This window comes from Mobula hypostoma, chromosome 2 (genome assembly GCF_963921235.1).
Source record: "Mobula hypostoma chromosome 2, sMobHyp1.1, whole genome shotgun sequence".
Lineage (NCBI taxonomy): Eukaryota > Metazoa > Chordata > Chondrichthyes > Myliobatiformes > Myliobatidae > Mobula > Mobula hypostoma.
In genome coordinates this window covers 226,221,871-226,234,503 of record NC_086098.1, presented here as the reverse complement: position 1 = coordinate 226,234,503, position 12,633 = coordinate 226,221,871, and the positions used below count along the sequence as shown (strand labels likewise).

At 42.6% G+C, this 12,633-nt stretch overlaps 1 protein-coding gene across 2 annotated transcripts in view; it reads right to left on the bottom strand.

The window, feature by feature from the left end:
- LOC134342897 (piezo-type mechanosensitive ion channel component 2-like) overlaps positions 1-12,633 on the bottom strand; it is a 240,104-nt gene that overhangs the window by 107,154 nt on the left and 120,317 nt on the right. For both annotated transcript variants that reach the window (XM_063041568.1, XM_063041569.1), the window contains 2 exons: positions 7,670-7,913; positions 410-506 (listed from right to left, as the gene is read on the bottom strand). In XM_063041568.1, coding sequence (XP_062897638.1) covers positions 410-506; positions 7,670-7,913 — 341 coding nt within the window. The remainder of the gene's footprint in view (positions 1-409; positions 507-7,669; positions 7,914-12,633) is intronic.

Here is a 12,633-nt window from a genome sequence, read left to right as displayed (position 1 = left end):
TTCCCCTAAAATGCCATTCTGTTTTCCTGCTCCCAATCCACCCTCCCCACCAAAGCTAGGTCTGATTATTTTCCTCATCCCCCATTCTCATTGACAGTGGTCCAAGAGGTCTGTGGTCACCAGGTTCAGCAATGGGATGGGCGATAAGTTCAGCATGTCTGTCGGCTCTCTGTAGAAGGCCAATGCCCATCCCAGACACACACACCAATGGGTGCTCTGGATCTTCCTGACAAGTACCTCTAGGTATCCTAATATTTAATTAGAGGATAATTCTGCTAATTTGGTACTGGATGTTGGTAAGCAGCATGATAGTTCTGATACAGTGGAGAATTCCTCCCGTCATGCACCCCATGCAGGGAATCTCACGTCTGACTTCTAAGTCTGGTGAAACAAACTATTATCTACTCACGCAGATCATACTCCGTGATCGTACAAGCCATTCCAAACGTCTGCACCACCCAGCAGTTCCCCTCAAGCAAGCTTTTCAAGTAGACACAGGAGCCAATCTGTCAGGGGTCAATCACAGCATGAGTTAATTTGCCATCAAATTTGTTGCAGCGGGTTTGACCGTCTCTGTAATGTTTCCTTATTTCCCTCTCCCATTTAAAAAACATGGTCAGCAAAGTGAGAGACAAAGGCTGGAGCGAGTGCACATTCTGCTGGTGAACAATGACTGGGGGACGCCATGCGTCAGCAAAAGCACCTGCTTAAATATATTCCTCCTTTAAGAAAATGTACTTTTGGAAGTGCATTCACTTAAATGTCTGTATGCATTAACAGTTAAATACGGATTCTTGGCTAAGCATGCTCCGCTGATTAACCACGCTCACACATTGTTAAATGTGCTGAATAAAAGGAATACAGGACGGAGATCCCCAGTCTGTGTGGCAAACAGAATCCCGGGGGGGGGGGGGTGGGGTGGAAGCAACCTGGCAGATCGAAGTCAATGAGTTTAAACCAACGCTCCTTATATTCTCAAATTTTATTTCATGTCTGTAGATGAAAAGAAAGAGACAGGAAATTAAAATGTTCATTAAAGCCAAACAGGGTTATAGGAGTAACTGTATTTTATATATTATTTGTTAATTGAATTAATCCAATCAATAAAGATACCACAGGGCACCTTAGTTCCATGGAATAGCCGTGCTGTGTTCGGGACTATCGGGGTAAGGGAATGGTTATCACTGAGGGCACAAGCTCTAGAAGCCTAACCTTGACATCACTACACTCTGCCTGTGAGACTGTGTGCTCTGAGAACAGCACATTTCCAGAGATGCTCACGAGGGTACAGGCAGAGAGGGAATGGGTGACCATTAAAGAGCAGGTCATTGACAAGATCTCCCAGAGCATTTTGCCCCCTCACTAGTATATAGTTCTGAATTCTGTGTTTGGGGGTGGGGAGAGACGAATTCTCCGAGGAGCAAAGACTACAGACGAGACCACAACACCATGTCAATTTGAAAGAGGCAGGGTGGAGGGTGGAGGGAAGGAAGGATAGACCAAGCTGCAGTATTGAATTAAATTGACTTTATTACTTACATCCTTCATATACATGAAGAGTAAAAATCTTTGTTACATCTCCATCTAAGTGTGCAATGTGCAATTTATAGTAATTTTTAATAAATAGTATTTACAACAGGACAGTCAATATAACATAAAAATACAATTGTATCAGCATGAATGAATCAGTCTGATGGCCTGGTGGAAGAAGCTGTCCTGGAGCCTGTTGGTCCTGGCTTTTATGCTGCGGTACTGTTTCCTGGATGGTAGCAAATGGAACAGTTTGTCGTTGGGGTGACTCGGGTCCCCAGTGATCCTTCGGGCCCTTTTTACACACCTGTCTTTGTAAATATTCTGAATAGTGGGAAGTTCACATCTACAGATGCGCTGGGCTGTCTGCACCACTCTCTGCAGAGTCCTGCAATTGAGGGAAGTACACTTCCCATACCAGGCAAGTGATACAGCCAGTCAGGATGCTTTCAATTGTGTCCCTGTAGGAAGTTCTTAGGATCTGGGGGCCCATACCAAACTTCTTCAATGTCTGAGGTGAAAGAGGCGCTGTTGTGCTTTTTCCACCACACAGCCAGTATGTACAGACCACGTGTGATCCTCGATGATGTGTATGCCCAAGAACTTGCCCAAGATGTGTATGCCCTCTCGACTCCAGATTTATTGATGGCAATAGGGGTCAGCCTGTCTCCATTCCTCCTGTAGTCCATAACCAGCTCCTTTGTTTTTGCAAAACTGACGGAGAGGTTGTTTTCTTGACACCACTGTGTCAAGGTGATGACTTTTTCTCTGTAGGCTGCCTCATTATTATTTGAGACTAGGCCAACAACGTAGTATCACCAGCAAATTTAATTAGCAGATTGGAGCTGTGGGAGGCTACACAGTCATAGGTATACAGAAAGTAAAGGAGACAGCTTAGGACACAGCGCTGAGAGGCACCTGTGTTAAGGGTCAGAGGGGTTGAGGTGAGGGAGCCCACTCTTACTACCTGCTGGTGATCTGACAGGAAGTCCAGGATCCAGCTACGCAAGGCAGGGTGAAGGCCGAAGTCTCCGAGCTTCTTGTAATGAAAGATGATATCCTCTACTGGAGGAAAGTGTATTTGGACTTGCTGTAGGTGTTTCAGATACAACTTTCGTAACAGTTGATGACTCAGAAGAGTGACGCATTAAACTGTGAAGAGAATAGTGATAGAGTGCTTGGAGATAGAGACAAGCTAGTGGATCATTCGCAGATAGAGCTCGATGCTGAAAAATGAGGTGCATTACATTTTGGAAGGATGAATAAGCTGAGTCAACATGAAGCACAGAAATTAGAAGCAAGAATCAGTCAGTCAACCTATTGGGCCTGCTCCACTATCCAATTCGATCATGTCTGATCATCCAGATTCAATCCCTTATTCACACTTTCTCCCCATATCCCTTGATTTGACCTCAGCTGCCTTCTGTGATAGGGAATTCAAGGTTCTCCATTCTCTGTGTGGACAAATTTCCCCTCATCTCTGTCCCAAATTACAATTCTTACATTATTAAGCAGTGACATCTAGTTTGAGACTTTTTTGGAACATCCTTCCTTCATCACATCTGTTCAGTCCCACCAGGATTTTATAAGTTTCACTGTAGTTCAGTTTTCTTCCAAACTCTAACAACTATAAGCCCAATTCCTCTTCCTATGTGGATCCCATCATACCATGAATTAGTCTGATGAATCTCCACTACTGTCACCCCATGGTAATAACATTCTTTCTCAGATAAGGGGACCAAAACTGCACACAATACTTATGGTGCATTCCCACCCTGATCCTATAGAAATGCAACGAGACATCCCTGCAGTGGAAATATATCTGTAATCCTGAGGTTTTTATGAATTTATAACTTTTGTTAAATGTAATATGACAAAATCGTATCTGTGTGATCCCAGAGTGCTTTGTTGGTTTGCTGATGTGTGTGTTTTGTGGCAGGGAGGATTTTGACAGCAGAGAAAAACAGGACATTGGGGTGGTGAGATGGATGCAGATAAGTAAGGAATGCAGTTATAGGATAGAATGATTTCAAAGACATGAAATTGATGAATTACTGAAGTCTGTAAACATATAAAAATGATCTGCTTTGAGCTGTAAGATTGAAGCTACCTACTGACAACTTAACATATGGAGGTAGATTTCCCCTTGCAAGTAGTAAATATGATTATAATTTGATTCACTCTGAGTTTGTTGTAGTCTGTTGCTGTATATGAGAAGACCTAGGTGAACAGTACACGCACTACGCCTGTACTCAACCCTCTGGCTATGAAAGCCCACGTACCATTTGTCTTCTTAATCATCTAAGACACCCAAAACTCATTGCACCCCCTTCTTTCTCGTTCTATTGCCAATCAGATAATCTGCCTTCCTGTCTTTATCACCAAAGTGGATAACCACACATTACTTTATCTACTATATATCTGCAAACTCACTCATCCTGTCCAAATCATTGGATCCTCCACAACTCTATCCAACGCAACATCCTTCCTCCACAAACCTGGAGATATTTCCATTTAATTCTTACATTTAACTCATTATTATCTATCATAAATAAGCTGGGTTCCAATTAACAGAATGACTACCACTTGGAAAATAACCTGTGTAGTCCCACTCTTTGTTCAAAGTGTATCTATCATCAAAGTTTGTGTACTATATACTGTACAACCTTGAGACTCGTCTTGTTGCAGGCAGACACAAAACAAAAAAGCACACTAGAACCCATTAAAAACCGCACACAACAAAGACTGTCAAACACCCAAAGTGTAAAAAAGAAAAAATCATGCAAAAGATAAAAATGTAAACAAATAACACGCAGAACATGAACCAGAGAGCCCCTGAAAGTGAATCCCGAGCCACGAATCAAGCTCAGCACTGAGACAGGTAAACCTCAGAGTAGTGAGCTGAACATGATCCATCCTTTGCCCTCGGCCTTGATACCTTGACCTTTTTAACCTGGCTTGGCACTTAAACATGCCAAACATCAGTTCACTTTTCACTCTTGTGCCTGGGCCCCGCCGCTTTGATCTGGCCCCAAGTCCGCTTTAGCAGTGACTGCTGTGGCCATGCCTCCATGCTCAAAAAATCCAATCACAAGCAAGAGAAAATCTGCAGATGCTAGAAATCCAAACAACACACACACACACACACACACACACACACACACACAGAGTGCTGGAGGAACTCAACAGGCCAGGCAGCATCTATGGGAAAGAGTAAACAGTCAATGTTTCAGGCCGAGACTATTCATCAGGAGCCGTCCTGATGAAAGGTCTCGGACCAAAACATCAGTTGTATTCTTTTTCATAGATGCCATCTATGAGGCCTGCTGAGTTCCTCCAGCATTCTGTGTGTGCTTCTGTAAAATCCAGTTCGCTGAATCCCACAGGATATTGTAAAAACGCTAGGTTATACTGACGGTTCGAAAAAACAGTTTCAAAAGGGGAATTACAGACTGTGGATTACAGTGAATGTAGTCCAGAAAATGTGTAATTAATGGAATAGTTAGTAGTTTTGTCAGCTGCCTGTACCTGTAAATCATCTCCGTGTCTCAACAGCTCCATCTTTTCGATACCTGTCTGCCAGTTGGACCTTGTCTAGATCAGTACATTACCCCCAAACCATTTGTTTTAGCTTTGCACACTGATCTCTTATTTCATTCTCCTTTACTGGAAATAACATTAAACTATCTCCAATCTTATCACAGGCCTTTTGAAAGTTCCAATACACCACATCTATCAGTCTCCCCCATCCACTTTACTATTGAAATCGTCACTAAATTCCAGTCAATTTGTCAGGCATTTGTCAAAGACAAAGAGGCCCAAACTTGTTCCTTTGCTGTATTGTTCTATGTTCCTTTAATTCAGTTCAGGACACTGGTCTTGGAATTAACTCCTTCACACTATATTTTGATGCATTTTATTATATTATGGTCACCCCTCTCTCCTGAAATACTGTAGTATTTACAACAAGATTGCTCATTACTTCCTTCTTATTACACAAAACCAGTGCAAGGATGCCCTTGGTTGGTGTAGGAAACCCCCTTCCACAGTATTGTAACTAGTTTGGTTAGCCCAACCGATTTGTAGATTAGAGTTAACTTAGCCCGATTTCTAGGCTCAGCATGCAATTTAGTTTTTGTTTAACAGACATTGTTGGTCAGGTTGATTTAACAAATTTTCTTGCTTCGCCTAATGCTCCTGATTAATTATACAGCCCAAGGCATGACAGTGGCTTCCCGGTATATTAATGTTAGAGTAGTCAGGTGCCACTTCTCCCACACGATTGGAACCTGCTCCATATGTGAGAAATTGAGTCTCAGCTCTTGCTACAATTATCACAGATCTCACTACTTGTATCGCATACTAAATCACTTCCTGAAGCAAAATTCACCCTGTTCATTAAATCTTCCCTGTGATTATCATCCCTCCTGCTGAATCTTATGTTTTTAACTCTCCCAAATCCAGCATGCTTCCAGAGCTATTCTACTTTAGATCTATAAACTGTACAAATCAAATATCCTTTCACTACTGTAAAACTCTGTTAACCCTGCAAATGTAGGACCTTACTGATGCTAGACTAGCAAATTTTCAGCATTAGAAGATGTATTTTGTTAATAGCAGTAAGTTTTTCAGAATAGTATTTTGTTAATGCTGAAATACACTCTTTATTACTTTTTTTGAAAAGATAGTACACAGTTAACCAGGAAGGTTCAAGTGAACATGGCCAGGAGAACTGGAATCTTGAGGCAGCTCAGGATGAGGGGATGGATGGGCAGCGTTGAAACAGGTTCCCCAGCGAGTGGTAGGAGGGTGTGAGGAGCAGGGTCCAGTGAGTGGATGGGGAAATTGGTGAGCGAGTGAGGACCGTGGCAAAAATTACAAGGTGAGACAGAGTCCAGCCATTGGAGAGTGGATTACTGGAGTTTGATTATAATACGGTGCCCAAAGAGCTCCCTCTAATCAAAGAAATATCTCGTAGAACATCGCCCTCCTATTTACCAAACCAGGAGCATGAGTGTGATGTGGCGGCTGTGCAGGGCCCTCCATTCTGTTTCGAGGCCTGTTGGTGTACTGGAAAAGCTTCAGATCGTTTCCCACTGTGTGCTTCACTGGGAAGCAGGAAAGCCCAAGCGTCACAGGGTCAAGGCAAAAGGTGGGGTGAAGACGAATTGATTAAACTGGGGGTTGAAAGTCAGCCTCATCGCTGGGCTGGGGAATCTGATAGTGCGACATAAAGAAAAACTGCCGCACTGGGTCTGTCTTTAAGTAAGAAGTACCTGCTTGGGGTGGATTCCCAGGGCTGTACTCAAAGGCAGAAACAGAGACATACAGCAAATAAATTCATGGCCAGAGAGACTACGGGGAGGGTGGTCTTTAGACCTCTGAGCCATTGGAAGTATTTCTGGGATGGATAGAGCCTGTGTGACTCAGGCAAGTTACATCTTAGCCCATATAACAATAATATCCTGGCGGTTGGGCAAGGTTTGCTGGAGCTGTTGGAGGGGGTTTAAACTAGATTTACAGCAGGATGGAACACTTTGGGGTGTTCAGCAGGAGAGAATCAAGGTGGAAGTGAAAGGTAAAAAGGTAGTCATCCAAATCAATGGGAAGAGGAAAATGGCACTGAGGAAGATCAGCTACCCTCTTGATGAATGGTGGGGCAATCAAGACAAGTGCTCTCCTGCTCTGATTGCCAATGTTGTGGGTTGCAGAAGCAGACCTCACACTTGCTAAGGAGGCTTGCTCCTGCATAGCATGGAGAATGGAAGCTGGCCCTCTGACCCACTGTGTCTGTGCAACCATTAACTAGCGATCTACACTAATCTATAGTACATTAATCTGGGGATTAATGCAGGTAGCGGTCTGGTATCGCCCAAAGGCCATGCATAGGGTGAACAAAACATTCACAGGATAGGATCTCAGCTGTGGTTTGCAAACCACCCATATTAGTGGAGGAACCAATCATGCAGTACAAGAATTCCATTTTCCCTTTTCCAACATTTTTCCCCACAGAAATCCTACCAAGCAGCAGAGTTGCACACAGAGCCAGCCAGTGGGATTTCAGGACCAGACTTAGACTCTTTGGACTGGGGGGTTGGCCATGCCAGTGAATGAGACGAGCAGAGTGAAGAGCACGTACAGAGAAGACGTTCTTTGTCACAATCACCAGGATAGTGTAGCCAATCAAGTAGTCCCAGTGGTCGACTATAACCCTGACAGGTTTCAGCAGCAGCTGTCCTCCGGAGAGCAGGAAGTAGAAACAGGCCACCAGGTAACCCATGCAGAAGATGTTGATCCTGCTTGTCCCAGTGATAAAGATGAGGCAGAGTACAAACCAGAACAGGTAGCTGAAGACCACCACTTTCAACATGTCTAAGTAACACCTGGAGGAAAAACAATCCATGAGGTAATTACCATTAGTGCAGTAACTTCAGCAGGGAAACACTCACTTGACCAACTTTCACTTCCAGAAGCAATCATCAAAAATTCCAAAAGGTTAGCGTTGTTTGTCACATATGCACCGAAACATCAAAACATGCAGAGAGATGCATAATTTGCGCCGATGACCAACAGTTTGAGGATACGCTGGGGACAGCCCGCACGTGTTACCAAGATTCCAGTGCCCAGAACTTACTAACCCATTCGTCTTTTGGAATGTGGGAGGAAACCCAAGCAGTCTCAGGGAGAATGCTCCTTAACGACAGTGGCAGGAACTGACTGTCCATACATGCCCTCCTCTACTGCCATGATGAGGCTAAACTCAGGTTGGAGAAGCAACACCTCATATACCGTCTAGGTAGTCTCCAGCCCCTTGGTATGAACATAGAATTCTCCAACTTCCGCTAATTTCCTCCCCCTCTCTTCCCCTATCCCTATTTCACTCTGCCCCCTCCCCCAACTGCCTATCACCTCCCTCATGGTTCTGCCTCCTTCTACTACCCATTGTGTTTTCCCCTATTCCTTCTTCACCTTTCTTGCCTTTCACCTCCCTGCTTCCCCTCCACCACCCCTTTATCTTTCTTCTTACTGGTTTTTCACCTGGCACCTACCAGCCTTCTCCTTCCCACCCTCCTTCCACCTTCTTTATAGGGCCTCTGCCCCTTCCCCCTACAGTCCTGACGAAGGGTTCCGGCCTGAAACGTCGACTGATCGTTTCCACGGATGCTGCCTGATCTGCTGAGTTCCTCCAGCGTGTTGTGAGTGTTGCTTTGACCCCAGCATCTGCAGAGTATTTTGTGTTTATTGATCCCTGATTGCTGGGGCAGTAGACCATTATGCTAGCCACTACACTACTGTGCCATTCAGTAGCTACAGAGTTGCATTCGATAAACTGTAAAAAAAAAAATCAGAATTGGGTGGGGGTGGGGTGGGTGGTGGAAATTATTTTCACAGCTTGTTTAAAAACGGTATACAATATTTTCTTTTCAGAGTGGGGACGAGACTAACAGTTTATGTACTTGTCAATGTGAATGAAGTTTCACATGTTATGGTGCCCATTCAGACTGTAAAGACTCTGACAGAAAATGCTGTATGACCAATTAACTTGTCCCCCAAAGTCCCTCATCCATGGAGTTCAACATTAATTTTTTTTTTTGGCCAGTTAGATGTTTGACCATAACAGTCGTGTAACCCCTGCTGAAAGACACTCGTGAAAAACACACTTAATTTTCACTCACAATGACAGACACTGATATTTTAGTCATGTATATGAAGTTACAAGTTGTAAGGTTTTGATCAGATTTCTATCAAACAACCAGGTAATAATCTCATTACTTAAAATGCAATGAATTGTTAATTTCATCTACAAATTATGTATCCAACAGCATTATTTGCCTGAAATTATTTTTAAATCTCGAAACAGTCTGGACTTTGGTCCCACTATTATCTATTTCTGAATTTTAATATATTCACTGCCTTTTCAATCCACTGCTGTGATACGGTCAATTCCGGTTGATTAGGGCACATCAGGATCAGTATGTTTTGGCCCAGTTAAGCAGCCGCCCAATCAGGCGAAGTTTTATGGAAATAGTTAAAAGACAAGCTACCATTTAGCTGATTAACAAATTATGTACTTAAATGAAATACAGAAAAAATTAGAACACTACCAATATTACTATAGTACTATAAAACTATTAGTTTGCAATGGTAATTGACGGAGGAACATGTTGGTGCGTTCTTTTGATTGACTGTATATAAACAGAGTCAGTGCAGACACCCAGTGCAGAACATGAACTGCCTCCATTGCCTTCCTGCTCGAAAGTGTCGTAATTCAACTAGAAGTTCCCTGGCATCCTATTGGTCACTTACTCAGCTTCGGTTGTGTCATCCTCATCACTTTCCTCATCTTCATATTCCCTGCCTTGGTGTTTTCATACAATACTTTTGAGCAACTGCATCACCTAAATATTCATTTTCAATGTAACATTCAAGATAATTGTTGGCACCTCCAATCTCTTCATTGTTCCTAAATTGTTAAGTTAGTGTTAAGTTAGCATCTGCAGAATACCTCGTGTTTAAGTTAGTGAAATTGTTTCATTTTCACTCCCAACTGTTTCTGACATCTCCAAGCCTAAATGTTTGAAACCACTGTGAACAAAACGGCTCTGAATTATCACAAACTATCATAGACAAACTGTACTGCCTGTAAAAGGTTAACGCTTGCACTCACTTCCTTGGCTGTGGAAGATGTCAGTAGATTTTCTTCAATTGCTTTGAGAATGTGGTTCACCAACTTTCTGCGATGGAAGGTCTTGAAATTTTTTTATGATTCGCATATCCCGTATCTCATGCCTGTGCTGGTGGTGTAGTGGCATCCGTACCCAGACTTCGGAACAAGAAGTCCCAGGTTAAAATCTGGCTGGCTCCTTGCACACTTTCCATCCGTGCTGAGTTGAGTGTCGAGCTAGCAACTTGGTCTCATAAACACACCCAAGCGCTAAAGAAATGGTAGGGTTGCTGCCCAATGTGCCAAACAAGGCGCGGGAAGGATCCTTTACCTTTACCCATATCCATTAGGTGCACCAACGATGTTGTATTGGCAGGCAGAATTTCCATCTGGATAGTTCTCAAACATTCTACATTAGGGTGTACTGCACAATTGTCAACAAGCAGAATTGTGCTTGATTTCCACTGCAGGTCCATATGCCAAGTCATTAGCCATTTCTGAAAAATTTCCGAAGTCATCCATGCATTACTAACATAGTACTCGATTGGTAAACTATTCGTTGGCAGCCTTTTAAAGCATCGAGGTTTAATGCTTTTCCCAATAACCAATACATTTTTTTAAATCAGTTCCTGAAATATTTGAACAAGGCAACACAGTTATGCAATCCATTGCTTTCTTTGAAGCTGATAGTGTGTGTTTGTAGCAAAGGGAACCGTCTGGCATGGCACGATGAAAAAGGCCTGTTTCTTTGACAGTGTAGATATCATCTGCACAAAATTTTGGAAACAAGTCGAGGAGTTTAGTAGATTTCCATGTTTTTGTGCTTACAGCATCAGCACTACCTTTCCTGCTGGACGCTTCTTGAATTTAATGTGGAATTTACATTTCCATCGAGACAACCAACCATCTGTTCATGATCCAGCTTCTTAGCCAGCTCCTCTGATTGTTTTAAAAACATTGATCATTGATCCATTGTCAATTCCAGTTACAATGGAAGCCACTGAGTGAGGGCCACCTCAGCATCTGGATACTTACATTCACACTTCTGTTTTTGGGATATTCCCCGTTGTCCCTCGCGTAATGCCCATTCTTCTCACAGTTTATTTTGCTGATGTATCAAGCGTATAATTGTAAATTTCCGCACTCTAGATATCTCTGCCAGCTGACGATGAGTGGGTTTAGGCAGATGGCTTTCAATTTAGTCCAGGAAGGTAACTTTTTTGGCCAGTGTCAAATCTTTTCATGGCATCTTGGAAAGGGTCTCAATTTTTTTTGTTTTAAAAGTCAAAAATAAACAAACAAAATTATGAAAACATCTTTTTCTTTACTTTTCAAAGTCAATTTTAAGCCTAATCCTCTGACGGCCCTATTCGGTATTGCTGCAGGACAAGATATCAAGTTGAAGACATCTGATTTACATATTTTGGCCTTTAGCTCTCTTATAGCTAGGAGGGTGCTTTTGTTTAAATGGAAGTATGTTTCTCCTCCTACTCATGCTCAATGGTTATGCGACATTATGTCATGCTTAGATTTAGAGAAGATTCATTGTTCAATTTCTGAATCTCGTCAAGACTTCCAAACATTGCGGGGACCCTTTCTGAATTATTTTCAAAACTTGCAAAACCCTCAGTTGGTTGTTTAAATTTAGATGTTGGCTATTATTAATTTTTATTATGCGAGAAGGTATTTTACCTTTTTTTTCCTCTTTAATAAACAGCTTTGGTCTTGGTAGGGGTTAGACTCTTTTTTTGTAATAAATTAGTATAATTCAATATAACTTTGACTAATCTACATGAATATGGGGTAATGAGATTGTTATTATGAATAGATATAATGTAATTGGTAGTTGTTTTGTTTTACCTTTATATATAATTTCTTGTACTCTGTATTCTTCTATGTAGAAGCTACTAAAAATATTGAAAGAGACAAAAAAATCACTGCTTTTTGAATCAGCATCCGTCGGCCCCTAGGCGGTGGGGTGGAGTTCTGTCTCTACCAAAGGAAGTGTAAGGCGCTCCTTCCCACCGCTAGCCTACAGGTCACCCTTGGGTAAGGTGTAGCATCTCCTTAGCCTCTTCCTCCCCCCGCCATCCTCGATCAGGGTCACATGAAGTCATAGGAGCAGGTGGAGCATATCACAGGTCTTGCTTCTGCAACCACTGATGCCAGGCAGACAATCAGACAATCTCAGAAGAGTACTGATAACGGCTGGGGTCACCTGTCTTGTAAGGACATAGCCCAGAAGAAGGCAATGGGAAGCCACTTCTGCAGGAAAATTTGCAAAGAACAATCGTGCTTGTGGGACCATGGTTGTCCACATTATACGACACGGCACATAATGATAATGACGATGGTCCATCGACCCACGTGGATAATATAAGCACACGCCACTAACACAACTGTTCACTCTTAGCCAGGTCAACAACAGGAATTCTGCA